Raw genomic sequence first — 25626 nt, 5'->3', positions numbered from 1 at the left:
GGAATTAGAAGAGCTTGCCGCATCTGTTGACTTTCAGATATTAATTAATGGTTGTTCATTATAAATTGTTAGTAATAAATAAAGCTAGCTTCCTTTGAGAAGAAGGACTCCATGTGTTTGCCAAGAATGGTGCTGGTCTATTCGTAGCCTAGGGGCTGAACCTTTTATGTTGTGTCTGTCTCTAAAATAATGAGGGTGGAGCATGAATATTGATAGCCCATAGTCTTGGACTATCACTTAAACCATTGTGGAATGTGGTTTTCCTGGAGCAGGCTGGCTAGAGGATTCTGGGAATTGCTTTCCCAATAGATCTGGGGTTAGTGGTCAGGTTGTGGAAGGGGATCATAAGAATGGAAGAATGCATTCACCAGTGGAGATGCTCAAGAAGGCTTGACCCAAAGCAGAGGGCTTTGCGACCTCTGTTGCAGAAGCCAAACTGGCCACTTCATGGTGCTGTTGTCTCATGAATGAAAGCAGTTAAGGCTTTCCCTCTGTCTCTTATCTGTCTAGCATCATGTTTCTCAACCTTGCTAATTTTAAGATGTATGGATTTCAACTCTCAGAATTCTCCAGCCAACAGGGAGACTTCAACACCCAGAAGTTCGAGAAACACTCAAGAGGCCTCTGAGTTTTAGGGCCTGAAGAAAAGTTAAGGGGAACCCACAATTTTTCTTAGTCTCTGATTTCACTATCAATCTGCTCTTACACTTAATAGGTTTTTCCTAATATTCCATCAGAAGCTGCCTTCCTATTACTTAAATCCATTATTTCATGACCTGCACTCTGAAATGAAAAAAGAAAAACTTTTGGTCATCTTCTGCATGACCACCTTTCTGTTCCATCTTCAAATAAGATGGATCTTCTGTTTTGAAAGCTAAGCATGGTCCCAAGCCATGGAGGCTTGTTAAATAGGGTCCAATGTTCAAGTTGTCAAGATCCTTCTGAATCTTGAGCCTATCTTCTGGAATGTTGGCTATTCCTGTCAGCTTGGTGTCGTCTGCAAATTTGATGAGTTCCCCTATCTAGCCCCTCATCTAAATCATTGATGAAGATATTGAAGAGCACTGAGCCTAAGCCTTGGGGTAGGTCACTGCATACATATCCAGTAGATTCTTAGGGATTATTTGTAGTTCTTAGGGATTATTAAGAGATCCTAAGGGATTATTAACAGATTCTTGGGGATTATTAACAGATTTTTAGAGATTCTTAGTATATTATTAGGGATTACCGTGATGATAAAATGCACTTATTCACTTTTATTGCACCTGTAGACTGAAGCCCCATTTCAAGTTACTCAGTGTCTCTGGAAAAGTCTCTACAAGATCATTGTGAGGACTATTTTCAACATGTGCCGGATGATGCTTGGATTCACTCAGAATTGGATTCTGGCTAGGTAGGTCCTATGGAATTGACTGAGGTAGATTCTTGCTTGATTATCTGAGGAGAGTTTCATCCGATGGTGAAATCCAATTTTTTTTTTACTACCGATTCAGTGGGCGTGGCTTGGTGGATGTGGTGTGGCTTGGTGGGCATGGTTTGGTGGGCATGACAGGGGAAGGATACTGCAAAATCTCCATTCCCACCCCACTCTGGGGCCAGCCAGAGGTGGTATTTGCTGGTTCTCTGAACTACTCAAAATTTCCGCTACCGGTTCTCCGAACTGCTCAAAATTTCCGCTACCAGTTCTCCAGAACCTGTCAGAACCTGGTTCATCTTTCCTCAAGAAGTGAATCCCTGGATCCAGCATTTCTGAACAATTTTCAGGCAGTTTACAATCTTCCCATTGAAGGTGTTGAAAAGGTGATAGACTCACAGTCTCAAAAGACACAGGAGCGAATGGATCATCAGGATCTTTTTCAGTCTGGGTCCAGTTTGGCATTTAGTACTAAAACAGCATTTGTTGTTTCTAGATGACCTCTGGCGGGCCAGGGATTAGAGTGGTGCCTCCCTCTCGGCCCTTCTTGATTTCCTGTTAGTTTTCAATACCACTGATTGAATCAGCTTGTGGGTAGAAAGTGCAGGGGATTCAAATACGTAAATAAATAAATAGCAAGGAATTCAATAAGCATATGAATATATACTTCTGTAACATTGGTATAATGATAGCATTTCTCCACTTATTCTGATACTGTCTTAAATAGTCTCAAGGAATGTAGATACATCCCTTCATCCTTGTAGCTTCAAATATCATCAAGCCTGTACTTGGATGACCTGAATATGGTTAAAGGAGCAATATAATATTTCACATTTAAAAGACTTGTTATATAATATCTGATAGAAATTGCTCCGCATGTAAAGCAAAGAACCTGGCCACTTAAAATTGTTGGTTTTTTTAAAAAAAATGAATAACAAATAGGATTCATTATATTTAGCATATTTTCTGCAGTGAGGCAAGTATGAACATGTTTGCCTTGCAGTAACAGCAGTCAGACATCAGAATCGCTTCACTACATGTGTTAAAACAAAAACTGGACAACCAGTCAGGGATGCTTTAATTTTGATTTTATCTATAGCAGGGAATTGGATTTAAAGGCCTGGAGGGTCCTTTCTGACTCCATAGGTCTGTGCTTCAGGTTCTATTGGTCAAAATTAGAATTTTCCTTTTTTAAAGATTAGATGGTTATAAAACAATTTAATAGCAATTGGATTGGATTCCATAGTTGAGACCATTTGCGTCTAGTTGAGCTTTCTCCACTCAGATACTGTCAGATATTGCCTGCATATGATGCACCAGAGACTAGAAGGGGTTAAGTCTTTACAGATATCACATGTGACTATATCAGCCAATGAACTCTCTTATTGGACTCTTACCTAGAAACCACTTGGATATCTTCCCCTTTTTCTCTCTCTCTCTCATCTATCTCTCAGCGAGACAACACGTGAACTTCTCTCTCCTCTCAACATTTGAGTCATACAGTTAGGGTAAAAATGTAACAGGATACCCTGTTCATTATCGTATTATATGTATATATTTGTAAATAATAAAAACACCCTTTTGAACCTGAAGCTGTATTGACCAAATAACTTCCTCATAGAACCAAATGAGCATGACCATCAATATATATCTGATAGATACTGTAATATTATGGGATATTTAGTATCCACCTGTACTCCTCTTTACCATGCTACCTACCTTCCAAGGAAGAAGGTGACTTGACAGCTTTACCTCAAGCAAATGACACAAAAGAGAAAACCAAATCAGAATGTTTTGGCAAATTATGGATTAGGGAAAGGACCATATTTATCAAAATTTTTACTGATTTACAGTTTGTCAGCAGATCCCAGGGAGAATATTAGGGGACATTAATCTTCACAATGACTGAAATCATTGCCTATAGTTGGCAGAGTGAGTCCTTCCTGATACCTTTCTCTTCTAATGAGCATAGTATGCTGTCTATGTCTGACCCACAGGTAGTCCTCAATTTATGGCCACAATTGGGACTGGCATTTCAATCACTAACCCAGGGGATTGTTAGGTGAATCATGCCCTATTTTATGACCTTCCTTGTTGTGATCTTTAAGCAAATCATGAAGTTGTTAAGCAAATCTGGCTTCTCCTGTTTGCTTGAGAGAAGCCACCCGGGAAGGTTGCAAACAGTTGTCACCCAACCCATCCAACCCATCGTAAATACATGCTGGGGGCCAAATGCCTGAATTTTGATCACAGGACCATGGGGATGCTGTGGGACCACAGGGACACTGCAATGACCATAAGCGTGAGGACTGGTTATAAGTCACTTTTTTCAGTACTATCATAACTTTGAACTTTGTGAAATAAATTGTCGTAAGGTAAGGACTACCTGTAGTAGATGCATTTTGAAATTTCACATCACAATGCAAGAACCCACTAAAGCAGGATCACAGCCACAGAAGATCAAGGAGCCTGAGTGGCTCAGCAGACTAATGCTACTGTTAAAAGTAGTATTTAGCTTCCAGCTGCCTGCAATTACTGCGAGTTCAATTCTCACCAGGCTCAAGGTTGACTCAGCCTTCCATCCTTTCTAAAGTAGGTAAAATGAGGACCCGGTTTGTGGGGGCAATAAGCTGACTTTGTATAAAATATACAATAGTATGAAGGCTATTGCTTAACGCATTGTAAGCCGCCCTGAGTCTTCGGAGAAGAGCGGCATATAAATCAAAATAAAATAAAATAAATGTTTGGTATAGAAGCACTATCAGATTTAAATACAATAAAGCCCTTATAGTTCTTGTTCCCTGAGATTACTTCTTTACTAATATGGTTCTTGTAGCAATATAAGGGCCTGATGCATAGGCAAAATAATGACTCTTTCTGTGTCGGCCATTGTGCTAGTGAAGATCAAGAAAACACAATATATTTTTGCTTCTTGGAACTGAAATATGTCAGCTGCCAATCACACAAACACTATTGTGGAATGTCCTGATAAGATACTGTAAGATGCTTGCCCATCTTTAATGTCAGCCTTTTCACAGACACTCTCTTATGCCGAGACATCATTGAAGACAACCCGTCTGTGTGAATTTTCATGCAGAACGTGACTTGCATGAGAAGAAATGAGCATTCCTTATTGGAAGTAAAATCATTCCACTTCCATTGGTGTACTGATTCTCAGCATAGGTTTAAATTGTGCCCAATAAAATTTTTTATTTTCAGACACATTTTACGGTCCAATCAAAACACTGGGAAAATTATAAGATATATTTGATAATATTAATCTGATGGATATTAGAAATTCCTTTCCTATGGAGTTAGTCTTTGGCATACACTATATTGGGGTCTCCACCCATCAGGCTGCAGAGCGGCACCGGTCCACGATCTGCCAGGAACTGGGCCATGGAAGTGAGCAAAGCCCCAACTGTGCACACACAGGATCCAGGCATGCGAAAACATGTCCCCCCAGTCCATGGAAAAACTACCCTCTATGGAACTCATTCCTGGTGCCCAAAAAACTCATCCCTGGAACTCGTTCCTGGTGTCCAAAAAATTGAAATAACCTTTTTTTAAAGCAAAGCAATACAATGTTTAAAATAGGAATGGACTGGCCAAGTGGACTTTTGTAAGTACACAATGCCTGTTTCAGATTAATTGACCCTATGACACAAAACACTAATTAATTCATATTTATAGGGTATAATTTTGTATTTTTACTGAAGCATTGTTATATTAATGACTCAAGTAGCAATGGGGGGGTGGAGGGAATCAGACAATTCCATCTAGTCTGCCACAATGAAATTTCCTGTTAGGAACTTGAAAACAATTAACTTCTTTCAGAATATTATTTTAAAGATTGATACTGGCCCTGTTTCTTCCAGTATTTGTTCCCCTGAGTGCTGTCAATAGTTTAAGCTGTACAATTATTCCTGAAGGTGCTATACAATTTTCACTTGAAAACTCATCTGAAATAAAATCAAATAATAATCAAACTACTTTTCAGAGAACTGGGCAGGGGTTTCTTCTGTGGGCTGAGATATCCTTTATCTGACCCTCATCTAGGCTCCTAAATCTTCCTCCTGTCTTTTAAGGTCATACTCAGAATTCAGATGATAAACGCTCCAGCTGTAAAGCTTAATGCGATAGAAGTGGGAAGGCAAAGGCATAGGAAGTAATCAGATCATTGCATTAAACTGAATCACATATTAATTAAATTAAGTTTGGTTTTGACATTGCTTAGGCTTTTCCTTTTGGCAGTGTGGTCCTAGGCTGTCACTCAGGGACATAGGGCAGACCTCAGGGTGAAAGAAGACATGGGCTACTGTCTTACAAGGTAGGGCAGAGCCATTACCGTATTTTTCGGAGTATATACAACTCACTGGAATATAAGACGCAGCTTAGTTTTTTGGGAGGAAAATAGGGGGAAAAAAATCTGCCTACCAGGTATTCATCTGGCTAGCGTCCTTAGTCTGGTCGCCTCAGCACATTAGTTTGCTGATTTTATATCCCTTGCTTGGGGATAAAAAAGCAGCTTCTAAAGTACAGCTGAGAGGAAGCAGCAATGAGAAAAGCAGGCAAAGCACTGGGGAGATCGCTTCACTCGGCTAACGCCTAGTTAGGGCTGAAAAAAAGCTTTTAAAGAACAGCGGAGAGTCGGAGCAAAGCATGGCGATCGCTTAGTTAAAGCATAGCGGAGAGTCGAGGGAGCAGGCAAAGCTGGGAAGATCACTGGCTAGTGCCTCATTAGCCCCTGGTTAGGGCTGAAAAAAAGCTTCGGAGTATAAGACACACCCACATTTTCAGCCTCTTTTAGAGGGGAAAAAGGTGCATCTTATACTCCGAAAAATATGGTAATTATGTCTTCTTCCCAAACACATTAAAAAATTGAGAACAAATATTTACTATAAATCACAGTCCAGCTATCCAGTGCAGAGCACCACTGTGAACAACTTCCCTTACATATTTCAAACTTTCCTCATGGTGACTTTCAATCTGATAGCGCTTGACTGATAGTGTGCAGAGAGGCAGAACAGCTTTCTCCACAATGCATTCTCTTCATTCAACGGGTTATCTGGAAAATCCAGCCCATCAGCCCAGTGTTGAAAAGTTGCTCAAATTCCCATCTTCTGGTTTTCTTCACTTCAGGAACCAAGGCTTTCACTCAAGAGCTGGGAGGCCAGTTTCAAGTTTGTAAGTAGGACAAAGAAGGGAAAACCTGAAGGCCGAAAAACAGCAGTGTAAGTAATTATCCAAAGAGAACTTATGCAGTTCTCTAAATATTACTTTTGATCTTTGATCTAGGGAAGCAGAGCAGTGATATTCTTCAAAGTTGATATGAAGTTGATATTATTTAATTAAAATATTAAGGCACTAACAGATTCCCAAAGACCAGTAAGTGATCAGTAAAGTAAATTCTTGAAATTAGCTGATCAAGCTGTAAGAACATACTGTATTTCAAGGTATCTGGAAGTGGGCAGTCTATCTGCTCTGTACAAAGGATTGAAATTGATTGTGTAATCGAACCTCATAGAATAGGAAAGGATTTTAAAGTTTAGTTCAGAGGTCAGCAACCTGCGGCTCTGGAGCCACATGTGGCTCTTTCACCCCTCTACTGTGGCTCCCTGTCACTCAAAATATGCTTTGCAACCACCAATGTGCGACACCCACTGGCATGCGATTTATTGAGCTTTTCAACCCCTGGTAGGCCAACCATGGATAAATCCAAGAAAAGGGATGTTTCAGAAGAAAACAGAACATTTAATTCAACTACATATGTTAGTTTTGTGGCCACTCAAGAAATAGTCAGGTACGGGAAGGGTTTTGTGGCTCCCGGTGTTTTCTTTTCTATGGGAAATGGGTCCAAATGGCTCTTTGAGTGTTTAAGGTTGCAGACCCCTGGTCAACTCCTAATAATAAAAGTAATTTTCTGACAGATAACTGACCAGCCATTGTTTAACATCTTTTAGCAAAGGGCAGCTCATCACTGAGGACAGGTCACACTATCAGGGAGTTCTCCCTAATTTTAAGTTGAACTAGACAACTCATGATCCATTGAGTCATGCTTCTTTCCACATAAAATATAGATGGGGGCCATTTTCCCTCGCATCATGACTCTCAGCTGAGCCCCAGTGAAGCTTCCTCCTCCTCCTCCTCCTCCTCCTCCTCCTCCTATCCAATTTGCTTTACCATCTCTGTGGCAGCCCTTTACATATTTCAAGCTGGTTCAGAAATTCTAGAATTCACTCAATAGTAGATAGACTATAATTTCAGTAAGGCAAAGGAAGTAAAATATTAGAAAAATATTTTCTTTTTAATCATATATGAAGCCTTAGCAATAAAATGAAAAGCGAGCTAAGAGAAAAAAGATGTCAACAATTGAATTAAACCAAAGCCTCGACGCTCTAATTTCTTACAGTTTCAAGATGAACCTATGGATCTTCTCCAGTGGATAAGGATGCAAAGCTTCTTGCATGCTATGGCCGTGATGTTGAATACTTTGCAGCTTCTGATATACAAGTAGTCCTCAATTTACGACCACAATCAGGACCAGAATTTCCATTGCTATGCAAGGAGTATATTAAACGAGTCATGCCAATTTTATGACTTTTTTTTGCCAGTTGTTAAGTGAATCATGATGTTGTTAAACGAATCCAGCTTCCCCTGTTAACTTATCAGAAGCCAATTGGGAAGGTCTCAAATGGCAATCGTGTAACCCTGAGATACCGCAACAGTCATAAATACATACCATTTCCCAAGTGCTTGAATTTTGATCATGTGACTGTGGGGATGCTGTAATGGTTATAAGTGCAGGGACCAATTGTCAGTCACTTTTTTCAGTGCTGCTGTAACTTCAAAATGTCATGAAATGAATGGATGTAAATCGAGGATGTTCTGTATTCTATACTCACATTAAATAATTTGTTATTTGGAACTTCTTGGACTGTAATCTTGTCTTTTACTGGGAATTGGAGGATAAGGGAATTAGGAATTAACAGCTGTGGTGGCGCAGTGGTTAGATTGGGGTATTGCAGGGTAATTCTGCTGACTGCCGACTGCCAGCAGTTCGGCAGTTCAAGTCTCACCAAGCTCAAGGTTGACTGAGCCTTCCATCCTTCTGAGGTGGGTAAAATGAGGACCCAATATGCTGACTCTGTAAACCGCTTAGAGAAGACTGTAAAGCACTGTGAAGCAGTATATAAGTCTAAGTGCTATTGCTATTATAGAATTGATATGTTGTTATTTCCTCACTCCTGATGCCATATCATCAGGAACAAAGGATGAGCAAAACAGGGACTGTTTTATCACCTGTGCAGATCTGACTTATAACAATTGGTGTGAAGGTATGTCTCGTCTTCCAAAAGATACAAGAAGGACGCTCATAATGACTTCTCCTTTGTGGCAAAGCAGGGCATTGACAACCCTGAAGATTTGTTCCATCCACTCCTCCATCTAAAGTTGCACCTTAACCAGCTAGATCTTACCCTTAATCAGAATGTATCTCAATAAAGCAGAAGAGACTTCTATCAACCAGCTACTAACTTTATACCATTTGTGACAGGGATGGAGTAATCCAAACATGTTGTGTGTCACTATTTATGGCTTCTTGCATATTGCACTGAAAAAGTGAGAGGTTTCAAATTATGGTGGACTCAATCATTCAAATCAGTGTTTCTCAACCTTGGCAACTTTAAGATGTGTGGACATGGGTATTCTGGGAATTGAAGTCCACACATCTTAAAGTCGCCAAGGTTGACAAATGCTGTCTTAGACCACTAGAGTCTAAATGGTCTAAATCAGTGATGGCTAACCTTTTTGCTGTTGTATGCCGAAAATGGGGGAGCACGGAGGGGTCACGCACAAGCGTGCCCACACCCATAATTCAATGTGCCCCGCCCTCCCCCCCGTGTATGCACGTGCGACCCACCTACGCTCCCCCCACTTTTGGCACGCGATGGCACGGTCGGCCCAGTAGGTCCGTTTTTCACCCTCCCCAGGCTCCAGAGGCTTTCTTGGAGCCTGGGGAGGGCGAAAATGGCCTCCCTCCCCTCAGAAACCCTATGGAGGCCAGAAACAGCTCGTTTCCGGACTTCCGGTGAGCCCAGAAGGCCCGAAAATCAGCTGGCCAGCACGCACGTGCACACTGGAGCTGAGCTAGGGCAACACAGCTCACAGTGTGCCACAGATATGGCTCCGTGCGCCACATGTGGCACGTATGTCATAGATTTGCCATCATGGGTCCCATTTAAACTAAATGAGTTTAAATTCTCTTGTTGACAGAATCTATTTCTCAGTGGAAGAATCCAAATTGAAGCTTATTTAATTGAAGACTGTCCATACCTTCTTTGAATGCATTCAGAGACGGAAACTGCCGCCTCTTGGTTAATTAGTTCCACTGTCAAATTGTTTGTTGGCTTAGGAAGATATCTTTTAACATCTAACCAGAACCTTCCTTCCAGTAACTGCCTCCTAAATGTTCTGCAAAAGAACATCTCACAATGACCCCAAAAATAGCTTTCCTGGATGCATCAATAAATCTACTGAGGTTTATAGAAGGCTTTAGGAAAACTACTGGAAAGCAAAGGATCGAGGATAGAGAATAAATATATTATCACTGACACAGTAAAAAATCCTAGACTCTTCACATTTTTCCTCCTCCCATTTTTCCTCTTTACATTTTATTGATACCTTTTTATTTGCATAGCTCATAGAAGAACACATATTCTGTAAATGTTGGCAAGTATTTGATACTTAGCATCAACATATAGGAGATATTAAATCCTTACTCATAGGCAGCAAAACGATTGTCCCGGGCATGGTGGAAGCTGCAAGAGTAGAAAACCTAGCTACATTTATTTATTTATTTATTTATTTATTTATTTATTTATTTATTTATTAGATTTTTATCCTGCCTTTATTAGTTTATATGTAATTTAAAGGGGAACATTCAACATACTCCTTCCTTCTCCTCTTTTCCTCACAACAACAACGCTGTGACAGGTTGAGCTGAGAAAGGCTGACTGGCTCAAGGTCACCCAGCTTGGACTAGAACTCACAAGCTTCTTGTTTCTAGGCCAGCACCTTAACCACTAGACCAAAGTGGTTCCAGTGAAGTTCTCATTGGAAAAACACTCAATTTGCTGACTAGGGACAGTCAAGTTTGAAGACCTCGAGAAGTGCAGGACAATTGTCCAAATGATTCCCTCCTTCTCTTCATTTCATTCTGTACTGATGCAATCTTTTCCCAATTGCTTTTGGTGTTGATTTCAATAGCTTAATAAGCCAGAGTACATGAGAAACTAGGATCAAACTTCAATTAGTTTAAAGGCTTGACTGACATGTCAAGTACCCAAACAGTATGTCTATGGAGATTCTCAGTCATCCAGGTCATGGTTGTCCCAAAGGTGCTTTTTCAAGAGGCAACTGGACTTTCTCCAGAAAGTCCAATTACCTCTTGAAAAAACACCTTTGGGATACCCAGACTGTACTTTGGAGGGTCCCTTTTGGTGCATCCCCTTGCACATTTAAAAAGCACTGTACTCTGACTGACTCTGTCTCTCTCCCACTGATAGAACAATTCTGTAATATTTTCCCCACTAATCAAGGACTGTGTCTGTACAACATGCTCATTCAATTTATCTCATTTCAGGGATCAAATGACATATGAAAGTTTGATGTAATGATTAAGGCACCGGGCTAGAAACCAGGAGACTGTGAGTTCCAATCCAGCCTTAGGTACAAAGCTAGCTGGGTGAACTTGGGCCACTCATGTTCTCTCAGACTAACTCACCTCACATGATTGTTGTTATAGGGAAAATAGGAGGAGAAAAGAGCATTAGATATGTTAGCTGCCATGAGTTACTTATAAAGTAATAAAAGGTGGTATAAAAAATCTAATAAATTACTACATAACTAAATATATATTGAACCATGCAGTGATTACATGAGCTAAAGAGGGGAGAAAGAAGGACATCTCATAGCAGGACTCTTAAATTTACTTCATATAAAACATGCTCACCTTTTAGTTATGCTAGGATGCTTTCAGAAAGATACCTATTGACACTATAGTTGTTCATTCTTCCTTTTTTATTTAACTGATTTTTGTTTGATTTAAAAAATGGAAAAAATAATAGAAGTCACAAGAGACTTGCAAATGAATACAATAACAAGACTCTGTCAAATTCTGCCAAAGAGATTGAGCAGTTGTACATGAAAAGCTCCATAAACAATTGGGCCACATGTGGCTTTCCAGATGTTATTGGCCACCAACCCCTAATTAACATACTAATCATGGCAAAAGAAGAGGGAAGATACAATGCAATATTGGAAGTTTCCTACATTTCCACTGCCCAAGAAGGTTTCCCAGTGTTAATTTTCCATTTACCATAGAGAAATGTAGCTCAGAACCAAATGAAGAGAGATATTAATATTGCATTTTTCAATATGTATTTCCTCGGTAGGAGTAGCCATAAAAATTGATAGCAAAACATAATGTACTTAACTATACATGTACCTGAATACCTTTGTAATTTCTGAAAGGATTTGTGTGAAACAATAAGAGTTGCTCTTTTTTACATGCTCTTTTTTAAAACTGTCGTTTATATTTGGACTGGTAGTAATCAGTCTCAAAATGTGACATTGCAACATATCAGCCTGTCATGAGAAAAATTTCCTATTCTTTTTGGAACAGAATGTTTACTATTGGCCTAACATAACATCTTTATATCTAAGAGAAACAATCCAAATGGATCTTTCCTCTTTACAAATGGTAACGTTACACTGAGATTTAACTGGGCTTGCTAATATTTAATAATGTGCCAATACTGGCTAAATTGACTTTGTTCCTTGAAAAGAAGATTTCCTGATCCTCTGTTGAGTGTGAATCCCCCTTATATTCACCAGTTTAACTCCACACTGCTATTGCTCAAAGTCTATCCTTGGGTTTAATGGCAGTGACACTGATAAAAGTCTATCCTTGGGTTTAATGGCAGTGACACTGATATGATATGACACTGAATTGTTAAACTGTAAGATAATACAGTAGATACTATATGAATTGCATTCAGCATCATCTACAGCAAACCACAAAAATGCCCAAATGATAAAACACACATGGTAACATCCTTATGCAAATGTTATCCTTATGTACTCATGTTTAAACATTTGGTGCAAGTCACATTGGCATAATGATATCATCACCCATTTCATCATTTGACTTCTTTTGTTCTCCCTGAAGATACCCATGGCCACATCTATGTCATTGCCCATTATCTCTTTTTTTTCTAGAGAAAGGATGTTCTATTGAGTTGTAGCTTACTGATGATAACAAGGAAAATCAAGAGTTACCAGCAATGCTTATAAAATCAGAAAAGCACTTTTATTTACAATTCAATTGTACATTGATTAACTATAGCATTTGGGCTATTTTACTCTCTACCCAAACAAGAGAAAATTCATAGATGTCAATATAAACATTCAGTTTCACAGGAGAATTGCATTGCTAAAAACAAATTTAAATAATACTGTACAAGCTTTGAAAAGTACCAAAACATGAACCAGGTGGGTGGGATATATATATATATATTGGGAAGTGGGTGTGGCCCACTGAGGACGCCTTAAGAGGCAGAAATAGCTATCTGGGTCTCCCAGGAAGCAACACAGAGTTGCAGTTTGTTAGCAGAAAAAGGGCCCAAGAACTTGTGAATGAGATTTCACAGAACCTAGGGCTGAAGAACAACTAAGTTTACATAGGTAAAACCTGGCTAGAGAGAATATGCACATAAAAGCCTATGAAAAAAGAAAAAAGATACATTATGCCTTTACAGGGAGGATAATTGGGAAGTGGGTGTGGCCCACTGAGGACGCCTTAAGAGGCAGAAATAGCTATCTGGGTCTCCCAGGAAGCAACACAGAGTTGCAGTTTGTCAGCAGAAAAAGGGCCCAAGAACTTGTGAATGAGATTTCACAGAACCTAGGGCTGAAGAACAACTAAGTTTACATAGGTAAAACCTGGCTAGAGAGAATATGCATATATATATATATATATATATATATATATATATTTGTCTATGTAAGTTTTCATGGGTATATATGTGTGTACAGTTAATATAGTATAATATTTAATATATAATATAGTATAATATTTAATATAATATTGTATATATTTATAATAATATAAATATATTAATATTAATATATTAATAATACCGAGATATTAACTGTATGCACACACACACATACACATATATATATATTTAAAAAATCAGCTTATAACCTTGGAATAGAACTTAAAATGCAATTTTGTCAAATTAGTGTACAAATTATTCCTTTCATAATATAGCTAATAACGTCAAAGCTTTGCACCAAGACAAATTCCTAGCGTGTCCAATCACACTTGGCCAATAAAGAATTCTATTCTATTCTAGAGTTTTAGCTCTGCAATGAGATCCATGGCCTACTTTAAATGTACATAAGATTGTATTTTCCATTTTATTCAGATATCTAGAACTAGTTAATGGGACATTTCTATTCTATGAACATCTGTCAGCGTCTTTAAACAGGTCTTTAAAATGCTTAGTTCCACCAGGATTAAGCCCCTTCTGAAAAGAACACCTTTAGAATATCAGGTAATTATCCACAAGTATCAGTGAATAATTTTGCATTTGCTACTTGCAGGTTAAAAGCACTACATACAAAATACATACATCTATTTTAGATTTATCCAATTGTATCCCACCTCTGCATAATACATATGGTCAGAATATGATACATTATTTACAAGAAATATATAATAAATCTTACATCATATTTACATACATTTCTACTGTCCAAACTTTCAAAAACAGTGTAGAAATGACCCATCTTCTAGAACAGAGGGCAAAAATCACTGCTTTGTTGAGAATTGCCTGCAGCCACAGAGTCCCCACACCAAAATACAAGAGCAATAAAGAAAACAAAATTAAATATCTATGTAGCATGTCACTTTGCATGGAAGCAGAGAGGTTTAACTGTTGAAGTAAAATGGTGGCGAAAGCTCATGGATCCAGGAATGGCTGGAAGTGGAGCTTTATGGGAAAGAAATACCTTTCCCAAAGCTGGCAAATAGTCCTTTTTATATTCACAAAGCTGTTCATGTGGGGTCCTTGATGCTCTGTGAGCTTGTTTTGTTGCAGACATTTCATTACCTAACATAATCAGTGCTACAATGCAACGCTACTTCTCTTCTATTGATCCACTGTTCATATTGCATGAGTTGCATCTACTGTAGAAGGATCTCTGGCTAGCCCACCCTATTATACTTCACTTTATTCTCATAAATAACTACTTTGTTGAGTATGTAGGTAAGCATGAAAGTTAATCCGGCACTACCAAAAGGAAGGCAGGTTTCATTTGGCTTGAATTGCACATGGAAGTTGATATTGTAAAATGAAAGCATAGTTTAGAGCAGGGGTCCCTAACTCCAGGTCCATGTATGGGCACTGGGCTGTGGCATGCCAGAAACTAGGCTGTGCAAACAAGGGAAGCCTCATGCATGGAATGCAGGCAACGCATGAAATCATGTCCCTTCCGATCCGTGGAAAAACCTCTCTCCATGGAACCGGTCTCTGGTGCCCAAAAAGTTGGGGTCTGCTGGTTCAGAGACATATCTATAGATTAGTCCAAGTGATTAGTTACAAATCACACGCTGAATGGAGACACTAAGTGGAGAAAGAGTCTTGACCCAAGAGACCGGTTTTCATGAAAAGGCCTAATTTTGGTTTGCATCCTTTCCAAAGCACATCAGCTCAATTCCTCTCACGTTGAGTTTCGATGAGAAAGATCAACAAAGATTCTGAGCAAGATCCAGTATCATTAAGTTGGTAAACTTGCAAAACTGTCTAATTACTTCCAGTTAATGGACTTATATGTTTGGTTTAAGTGAGTCTGCAAGACTGTAGGATCCATTTATTTTCATCTTTCTAAAAATGTAAATAAATATGGCAGCTGCAGGACCTGCTACTGTGGCTAAACAAGAAACGACAATGATTACAGGAATCGCGTAATCCAGCTCTTCAACTCTGGCTGAAAATGAAACAAACGGAGAAAAATGAATATAATGTGACAACAATTCCCATTGGCAACACTCTGAAAGTTTCACTACCAACTGTTTATCTATTTCTGGATTTAATGTTACTTCCTTCTCTTCTAGGGCTGGCATTCTGTTCACAAATAATACAAATTTCAGTCCCCTTTATAGCAATCTTTATACCATGTCACATTCATGGACAGAGGGTCCTGATACAGAAGTACACATTTTTTTGGGGGGGGGGAATAATATCATTGCCAACAATCCCCTAAAACACCTTTCCTAAATCTTGTAAGTTTCCAAATGCATTGTTCTCAACATGCAGAATACTCTACAGTAGCCATGCTGTCTGGAGAATTCTGGGAATTAAAGTTCCAATATCAGTTTGGGGAAAGATTCCATACAGATTAATATGGAAAATTAACCAACTTTAGTTAGCAAAAGAGTAAAATACAACCGGGTTACTAATTTAACAATTGCAGGGATTCACTTAACAAATGGGGCAAAGAAAGTTCATAAAATGGGGTAAAATCCACTTAATTCTGCTTAGCAACAGAAATTTTGGGTTCCATTGTGGTTGTAAGTCAAGGACTACCTGTACAACAGCTAGTTTGCTGTCTAAGCAATGTCTTTTAAGACTACAAGAATCCTAGCAAGGGAAAGGAAGAGCTGATCCCGGTTATCTTTTGGAGACTTGTTACACAATAAGCATGGAGTGTTAAGGCAATGCAATTAGTGTATTATGGTTATGTGGTTCAAAGATTGAAAAATACATACCAATTATGATGATCTCTTCTGTATTATTTCTGTCATCATCAGAAACACCCGCCAGGTACACAACTGTATTGTTTTTCAGTGCTGCATGTGATGTCACAGAGGTAATTATTTTTGGTGCTGTATCCGATGCAGACATTGTAATCAACTCCGGTGTTGCTATTTCTGATGTAGCAGACACAAAAGTTTTCAGTGTTGCACGAGATGTAACCGATGTTGTAGTTTCTGATGCTGCATCTGATGTAAAAGATGTTGTTGTTTCAGATGGGGTGGTGAATGCTGTTGTTTCAGATGGGGTGGTGAATGCTGTTGTTTCAGATGGGGTGGTGAATACTGTTGTTTCAGATGGGGTGGTGAATGCTGTTGTTTCAGATGGGGTGGTGAATGCTGTTGTTTCAGATTGGGTGCTTAATGTTGAAGCGGCTGTTGAAAAGACTGAAGCTAAAGAAAGAAATGAAAATATGTACTTCTGTTAATAATTGTTTAAAGAAGGTAGTCTATTCTTGACATAAAATTAAATTATGTGATGATAGTATATATGAGCAGGGGTGGGCTTCAAAAATTTTAGCAAGGGGTTCTCTGCCCGTTTGCTGGGTGGGCGTGGCCATGATGGGTGTGGCCTAGTTGGACTCCTGCACCACGGCGGGGGGGGGGTTTGCACTCCCTGAGCTCTGGAGGTTTTCTTCGAGCCTCCAGGAGGGTGAAAATGGCCTCCCCAAGCTTCTGAGGCCCATTTTTCGCCCTCTCCGAGCCTCCGCGCACGCCCTGCACTTACTTGCATCCATAACGGGCCACGTGGGGACTCCTGGGAGGGGTGGGGTGGGTTGGGCGGGCCCAGCCAGGAGTGGGATTTGGGGGTTCTCCAAACTGCACAGAATCTTAGCTAGAGGTTCTCCCAAACCCCTGCAAACCCCCAGAAGCCCACCCCTGTATATGAGTGTTAATGCTGAATATTTTCAATATGAATGCTCAAGCACCTGAGATTTTAAAAAAACCTTATATATTAGTTTTTGTGCTTATTTGAATGTAAAATATTTAATATCCAGGCTTTAGCTAGAGAATATTTAACATTAACACTGCAATCACTTGAGTGAATGAAGATAGTCTTCTCATTTCTGCCTTAATTCTTCCCCTTTACAATTGGATTCTAAACAGGGAAGCTTTCTAAATGCAGCTAGGATGTTTAGAAATGGACTTAATGATCACACACTCTCCTATTATGTAGTATATTACTGTTATTAAAGGCTCTCAAAAGGACCCACAACAAATATTGTAAAATTTATTAGTGCATTAAATCTAGGGATCCCAAACTCTGATTTGCAAATGATTTTTGTTTTATCTATAATAAGGGTTCCGTGAATAAGAATAGACTGACCAATGAATATCTTTCTCTTGCAATATTAAATAAGTTGCTATTATCAGACCCTTCATAATTAAAACCAGACTGGCTATAACAGGACTGGTGATACAGAATTGTAACAGATGGAAAGGTGAACCCCATGCTTTGCAAGGCCAGTAGTAGTGAGGACACAATCTGTAAGTGCATTCAGAATGTGGTCTTTTACATTCCCAGCAGTTTTATACCTTGTACAGAAATATGTAGCGATCTTCTCTCCACTACACTTGTAACTTCATTGGTGACTTCACAGATATAGGTTCCAGAGTCAGAGGCCTGAGGATTTGGGATAGAGAGGTTGTACTTTCCCATAATATTCTGGGTAAGTCCATCAGGAAGCTGCTTCTTCCAGACAAAACTAGCCTGAGGATGACTTTCAGTCGAGCAGGTAAGTATCAGTGCTTCTCCTTCTAGTATGGTGTTGCCTGGAAATGCCACGATTTGAGTATTCCGCGGGCCATCTTAAAGAAAGCAAAGGATAGCCAAGTTAAATTAGTAAACTGTAAATTGAAGGTCGCAATGAGTGCCCCAAATGGGGACGGGTTTGAGAATCATCTGGTGAATATCAAAAAATGCATAGCTGTTTATTCACTGATGGATTTTTTCCCTCTATTAAAAATGTTTAAAGTACAAATATTAATCAGATGGGGAAAGCACTTTAAACAGTATACTAAAATGAAAGCATATACCAGAACTGCTCATTTGACTTGTCTTGCACCAATCGTCTTAAGATCAGGGGTAGGCTGCTTGGGGTTTGCAGGCAGGGGTGGGTTCTACTTACCTTTACTACTTTACTGTGCAGTTCAGAGAATCCCCAAATCCCACTCCTGGCTGATCCCTCCCACCTCACCCCACCCCACCCCTCCCTGGAGTCCCCACGTGGCCCGTTTTGGATCCAGGTAAGTGCAGGGCGCACGCAGAGGCTCGGGGAGGGCAAAAAATGGGCCTACTGGAAGTTTGGGAAGGGCCCATTTCCAGCCTCCAGAGGGCCTCTGGAGCCTGGGGAGGCTGTTTTCACCCTCCTGGAGGCTCAAGGAAAGCCTCTGGAGCCCGGGGAGGGAAAAAACACCCACCCCCCGCTGTGGTGCAGGAGGCCGACTAGGCCACACCCACCATGGCCACATCCACCCAGCAACTGGGCAGAGAACCCCTTGCTAAAATTTTTGAAGCCCACCCCTGCTTAAAATGCCTTCTTAACGTCCTCCAAAAACTAGTTCAGCCTATTGCAAGGGGAGGCAACCTTAACATGAACATAACCTATGCTTGAATCTTTATTCCATCAACATACTTACAATTTATTTCCATCACATGCATAGACTGCCTGGGCTTCAGAGCCATGTCCTCTAAAAGCAGCTCAGCTCTGCATATAATCTCTTTCCCAAAATCTTCCTTGGTAGGAATAAAATCCATCTTCAAGTTCTTGGTCTCTAATGATTTTGTATGAGGGTCTTGAAAAAACTCTTTTTCAGAAGTTAATTTTCCTTTTATCAAAGTAATCATCAACTGCTCAGAAGGATAGACCTTGGGGACACGACAGGTAACAGAAGCAGGTTGCCCAAGAATGAGAGGGCTTTTGAGCTCAATAATTGGATCGCTGGAGAATGCTAAAAGAAGAAACCATATCAGAAGCAGGTTGTTAGCAGCTAAAACTGTCAACTCTCTGTTCACAACTACTTAGTCCTCATGTTTTGGATACAAACTGCTCCCCAAATGATGGCATCTCAACCAAGGGTGGGCTGCTGGGGGTTCGCAGGGGTTTGGGAGAACCTCTAGCTAAGATTCTGTGCAGTTCGGAGAACCCCTAAATCCCACTCCTGGCTGGCCCCTCCCATCCCACCCGCCCCTCCCAGGAGTCCCCACGTGGCCCGTCTTGGATCCAGGTAAGTGCAGGGTGCATGTGGATGCTCAGGAAGGGCAAAAAACAGGCCTACCAGAACTTCAGAAAGGCCGGAAATCTCCAGAGAGCCTCTGGAGCCTGGGTAGGCCGTTTTCACATTCCCGGAGGCTTGAGGAAAGCCTCCGGAGCCCAGGGGGGCAAAAACAACCCCTCCCAGACTAGGATGAGCCCACCCAGCAACCAGGCAGAGAACACCTTGCTAAAAAATTTTAAGCCCATCCCTAATCTGAACCAATATCATGGCAGAAGATTTTACATTACTGTTGCTTGATATGTAAACTCTGAATGAACCAACACTCTATACAGCGTCTCAACACATGAAAACCTTCAAAAGACCCATAACCAGGGAGGAGAAAAGGGGACCCTGGCTCCAGTTCCATTATGCTGCTACCCCATTTCAATAGACAATTTTAATTTAGTGCACTGGCAAAATGAGCTAATCTATTAGAATGCAGTATTGCCGGCTAATTCTGCTGACTGTCAGCAGACCGATCCTGACCGGCTCAAGGTTGACTCAGCCTTCCATCCTTCTGAAGTCGTTAAAATGAGGACCCAGATTGTTGGGGGCAGCGTGCTGACTCTGTAAACCGCTTAGAGAGGGCTATAAAGCACTGTGAAGCGGTATATACAATCTAAGTGCTATTGCTAATATGTTAAGAGTAAATACACTGCATTGTTTTCCAGTTTAAGAGCATTCAGACTTCATAGATTTTTATAGAAAAGCATAACACCCAAACCCTTGTCATACAGACTCCAATTAACCTGTCTTCTTTTTTGGGGTATGCCCTCCACAACATTTTTATTGTCTATGGACCTGGCCTCCAGGATTATTAGGAAGTAATGACCTGAAAAACAGCTTCAGAATTTAAATTACAACAGGCCCAAATACAATGGGCACAAATACTCCCAAATTCTCCAATTGTTTCCATCTGTCCCATAAGTTGTGATAAGGTTGACCTGCTGAAGGTTCATCTGAGCAGTGTCATCTGATGGAGTACAGTAGATCTGTATTCCATCAGAGGTTCTGCATATGCTTTCTGGAATGGTGTGTGCAGACACACATTTATACACACACATACCAAGATATGGATGGCCACCGCCTTGACTATCCTCGCCTTTCGTAAGTTCTTGAAAACCTAGGGTTTTTTTTGTTGTCTGCACCAGCATTGTAACAGTTGAAATCATGATTATGGCTGGCTTTGGTTGTATCATGTCTTTATGGATTCAGACTGACAGTGCACTTCACTTAATATAATATTCTGTTAAATATTATTTTACTTATTATTTCTTTGTATCCCACCTTTATTGTTTTTACACATAACTCAAGGCAACAAACATATCCAACACATCTTCCTCCTTCACCTATTTTCCCTACTACAACAACCCTGTGAGGTGAATTGCGCTGAGAGAGAGTGACTGGCCTAAGGTCACCCAGCTGGCTTTCATACCTAAGACAGGACTAGAACTCACTGTCTCCTGGTGATTGGCCAAGGTCTCCCTGCTGGTTTTAATGGCTAAGGCAAGATTAAAACTCATGGTCTCCCGCTTTCTAGCCTGGTGCCTTAACCATTAGACCAATCTGGCCTTTCTTTTACTCATCTAACTCCCTTCTAACACAGTCTTTAAGGAAAAGTTCAAACAATCTGCAAGAACCATTCCTACCCGAGGAGCAATTAGATACTTAAATTACGTATATGTGGAAACTACAGGTATGCTATGAGAATTAGATACACTGCATCTTACTACAGTTTAATTACTTACAGTAAATGTCAACCATGACTGCTTTTTCTTTGGACGGTTCACCCAGCTTGCAACCAGCAGTGCAGACATATTGGTGCTCATGTTGAAATCCAACAGACTGTATAGTTAAAACTGAACTCTTTTCTTGAGTGCTCAGTTTCCCACCTAATGGATGGTCTAACTGGGTTCTCCAGGAGAAGTACGGGGATTCACAATCAGTTGTGCGACAGCTTAGGGCAAGCTTGTGTCCAATTTGTGCAACAACTCTGTGATCTGGCACAATGTCCTCTATTCCAAATTCTTCAGCTGAAACAAGAAAGAAGGAAGAATATTCAGGATATATGCATATGGGTACAGTGTTACAGATAAATATTTATCTTCTTGCTGTTTATAACCAAGCATTTATCCAAATAAGCCAAACTCAATTTTCAAAAACCTGCTTCTAGACACCCAACAAAAACAGAGTGGAACTGTATATAAGTAGGTGTCAAAATAAAAAGCATTGATTGACAATGTCATGGTCAACAAAAATATAGCTAGTATAATAATTGCTTAATATAAACTCGGCCACCCAGAGCTGGTTTGGAGCTGGGTAGTACCTAAATGGAATGGAATAAATATTTTTTATTCCACTATAATGTTTAAATGTCTATCAAAAATATCTTGCAATAGTAATAAGATTTCTATTTCCATAACACTGTTGTGATTAGACTCGTGTTTTAAAGTGAATGTTTGACTTTACAGTTACAAACCAGCATTAAAGCAACAAATATCATCTATTTCAATGTGGAATCAGTAACGTAATCCAGACTCTGACGCAGCATATACAGAAGAAAGCGACTAGGGATTGTTATCCGGATGTGTAGTCATGGTGATACTAATCTCACATTCTGGGCCCAGGCTGAAAAATTAATAACATGCCCAAAATTGCAATCTTATAATCATTGATTTGAAAGATCTATTGGATTCAGTGGAACTTAATATTTCTAATATGTGCACACAATTATAATATCATACTATTGAGTCTGATCAGTTTCAGTTATGATTGGTGTCTAAATGAAGTAGATGAAGATCTAATTCCAATGCACGCATATTGTATATGGAAACAGGCCTGCCTTACAGCCTAAAGTTCAAGGTCTCAGCACAATTAGTTTGAACTACCTACCACTGACCTTACAATCAATTTAGAGTCCTAAAGAGTAAGAGTTTAATTTAATAGGCACTTGCTTAAGTATATCATTAGATAGAGTTAATATATAATTAAGCTTCCACTTAATGTATTAGAAGACTGCATCACCCCAAATTAAGGTTTCCGCATGACAATCCCATCAACGCACTCTTACTCAGGAAGAAGTCTTCTGAATTCACTGGTTGCTATATTGAAGTTAACATTCATAAGCCTGCAGTATTATTTCTGAATCCATGTGGATGTGCGTCTGCCAACAGCACAAGGTATAATTACGGCTGTTTGTTTGCAAGGAAATCCAATACCAGTCAGTGGGATTTCCTTGCTGTAAGTCTACTAAAATTGCATCCTCATTTTTTTTTTTAAAAAAAAAAAATCTCTTTACACATAAAAGAATTATAAGGACATTTATAAAATCACTTAGACTTGGAATAACTTTATTGTCACTTTGAATGTACACTGACCACCATACATTAAAATTACCCAACCTCTGTAATCAATCTATCTATCTATCTATCTATCTATCTATCTATCTATCATCTATCTATCTATCTATCTATCTTATAGTTAGAGATAGATGATAGATAGAATTAGAATTTAACTCTAACTCTATTTATCTATCTATCTATCTATCTATCTATCTATCTATCTATCTATCTATCTATCTATCTATCTATCTGAGATAGATAGATGATAGATAGATAGAGTTAGAATTTAACTCTAACTCTATCTATCTATCTATCTATCTATCTATCTATCTATCTATCTATCTATCTATCTATCTATCTATCTATCTATCTATCTCTAACTCTAACTAGATAGATAGATAGATAACTCTCTCTCTCTCTATCTATCTATCTATCTAGAGTTAGAGTTATCTATCTATCTTATCTTGGAACAATCTCTGTTTATCATCATCATCATCATCATTTTTCAGGCGCTTAATAATGCAAAACAAGGCCCCTTTTCTCTCCAGAACACCAGCAACAAACTCCAAACTCACCCGTTGTGAATGTCAGGAGTAGCGAAAACAGTGCTGAAGTCACTCGTGCCATTGGCCGCGACGACTTGGGTCCAGAGGACGCAAAACTTGAGCGGGTTCAAAAAGGACAGTCCCGAAATCGCCTTGCCCAGGAACTCCAAGGTGGACCCACTGTAACCGTGGAAGAGAAATCGGTGTATGCCGGACCCCCATGTCGTTCCTTTTATAAAGAGAAGGGGCGGGGGAGGAGGGCAGGAGGGGACGGAGAGGGGGACTGGGACTGTGGGAGAAAGAGCGTTCCGTGGAAATTCCGAGATGGAAAATCCCTAAAGCCGAAGAAGAAAAACGAAAGCTGCTTTCCCACCCCAGGAAGCCCAGCCCACGTTGGAATTGCCTCTCTTCTAACTCCCCCTTCCCCAGTTTCCTGCAGGGATCGGAGTTTCTTTGCACAGCAGCAAGTGTCCCGCGAAGGAAATATTTGGGAAACTCTGTGGTGCGCATTTGAGAGTGTGTGTGTGTGTGTGTGTGTGTGTGTGTGTGTGTGTGTCCGAAGGAGAACGTGAACCAGGAAAGAAAGAAAAAGGAAACAAAATGAGCCACTTTTTAATCGTTTTAGCATAAAATGGAGATATTAGGATCTCCCTTCTTCTTTCTGTCAAAAGAATTGATGGGGAAGAATTAGTTTATGGCAGGGGTCTCCAACCTTGGCAACTTTAAGACTTGGGGACTTCAACTCCCAGAATTCCTCAGCCAGCAAAGCTGGAATTCTGGGAGTTGAAGTCCCCAAGTCTTAAAATTGCCAAGGTTGGAGACCCCTGCTTTATGGGATCGAAGCACTGAAAAGTTTCTGGAACATGGATGCCTACAAGCATTCACTTCAGGCCTCATGAATTCACTGAGACCCTTTCATTGATATAATAATAACAATGGGTTTATTATTTTGTTGTTCTACCAGGCAGCTGTCTGTATTCATGTCAAAAAGCCTTGGTAGTACAATGGTTAATGCACCCTGTTATTAACACAGCTGCCTGCAATTACTGCAGGTTCGAATCTTACCAGGCTCAAGGTTGACTCAGCCTTCCATCCTTTCTAAGGTAGGTTAAATGAGGACCCAGTTTGTGGGGGCAATAAGCTGACTTTGTATAAATATACAGAAAGTATGAAGGCTATTGCTTAACGCATTGTAAGCCGCCCTGAGTCTCCGGAGAAGGGCGGCATATAAATCAAATTTAAAAAAAATAAATAATAATATTTGCTAACTGGGCATAAATATCCTTGTTCAACTTTACAGGGCTATTGTAATGAGTAATGAGATCAGAGTTAGCAATACAAACAACAGATCCTATGAGAGCAATACTAGGCGTGTAGCAACGTCGAAGCTGCCAGAAAGGAAAAGGGTGCTAGATTTGGAATTTTCCAAAAATATTCATCAAGTCCAGTACCAGAGGTTGGGTCTTTGTTTAGTCAATCTTTAGAGAAGATAAGGTGATGTCCTTCAGAGGTCCTACATCTAACACCTTTGGCTAACAGCAAAAGATCACGGCATCTGTAGTCCCAAACTTCTACTGTTTAGAAGACATTGTTGCTGATTCCTGAATGACAATTATTTCGGCCAGACTGTTCTGTCTTGAGTCCTCCAAAAAGCCTATAGTGGATGCCAGTACAGGCAGTCCTTGACTTACGACCACAATTGAGCCCCAAATTTCTGCTACTAAGTGAGACATTTGCCAACTGAATTTTGCCCAATTTTATGACCTTTCTTACCATAATTGTTAAGTGAATTGCTGCCATTTTTAAATTAGGAACCCTGTTGTTAAGTGAATCTGGCTTCCCCATTAACTTGGCTTGTCAGAAGGTTCTCAAAAGGAGATCACATAATAAAACACTGCAACCGTCATAAGTATGAGCCAATTACCAAGCATCTGAATTTTGATTACATGACCATGGGGATATTGCAATGGTCATAAGTGTGAAAAGCAGTCATAACTCACTTTTTTCAGGGCCGTTCTGACTTTGGTCACTAAGGAACTGTTGTAAGCCGAGGACTACCTGTATATATTGAAAGAAGACTGCAGACCTGCAATTTCACCCAAGCTCACAAATAGTAGGATCCTCTGAAAATAAGAAATAAAACATTTATTTCATCTTCAAAAGAATTTATTGTTGCACATTTAAGGA

At 39.9% G+C, this 25626-nt stretch overlaps 1 protein-coding gene across 1 annotated transcript; it reads right to left on the bottom strand.

Annotated features, from left to right (window-relative positions):
- Window positions 1-12800: 12800 nt before the first annotated feature.
- VCAM1 (vascular cell adhesion molecule 1) lies at window positions 12801-23620 on the bottom strand. Its single transcript, XM_070939351.1, has 6 exons — window positions 23470-23620; window positions 21302-21586; window positions 18936-19247; window positions 17832-18104; window positions 16251-16688; window positions 12801-15469 (listed from the first exon to the last, which is right to left on the bottom strand). The coding sequence occupies exons 1-6, from the start codon at window positions 23519-23521 to the stop codon at window positions 15309-15311; spliced, it is 1521 nt and encodes a 506-aa protein (XP_070795452.1). The 5' UTR covers window positions 23522-23620; the 3' UTR covers window positions 12801-15308.
- Between the last annotated feature and the right edge of the window lie 2006 nt (window positions 23621-25626).

Source organism: Pituophis catenifer, unplaced genomic scaffold (assembly GCF_029215685.1).
Source record: "Pituophis catenifer annectens isolate HBS135680 unplaced genomic scaffold, rPitCat1.0.hap2 SCAF_3, whole genome shotgun sequence".
Classification (NCBI taxonomy): Eukaryota; Metazoa; Chordata; class Lepidosauria; order Squamata; family Colubridae; genus Pituophis; species Pituophis catenifer.
The sequence above is the reverse complement of the archived record's forward strand: the minus strand, read 5'-3'. Positions and strand labels throughout refer to the sequence as shown.

Coding starts and splice junctions, on each gene's coding strand:
- VCAM1 (XM_070939351.1), bottom strand. CDS start 23,521: ATGGCACGAGTGACTTCAGCACTGTTTTCGCTACTCCTGACATTCACA. Junction 16,689..17,831: donor GCTACATATTTCTGTACAAG/GTATAAAACTGC, acceptor TTCTTTCTTTAG/CTTCAGTCTTTTCAACAGCC. Junction 15,470..16,250: donor AGAAGAGATCATCATAATTG/GTATGTATTTTT, acceptor TTTCATTTTCAG/CCAGAGTTGAAGAGCTGGAT.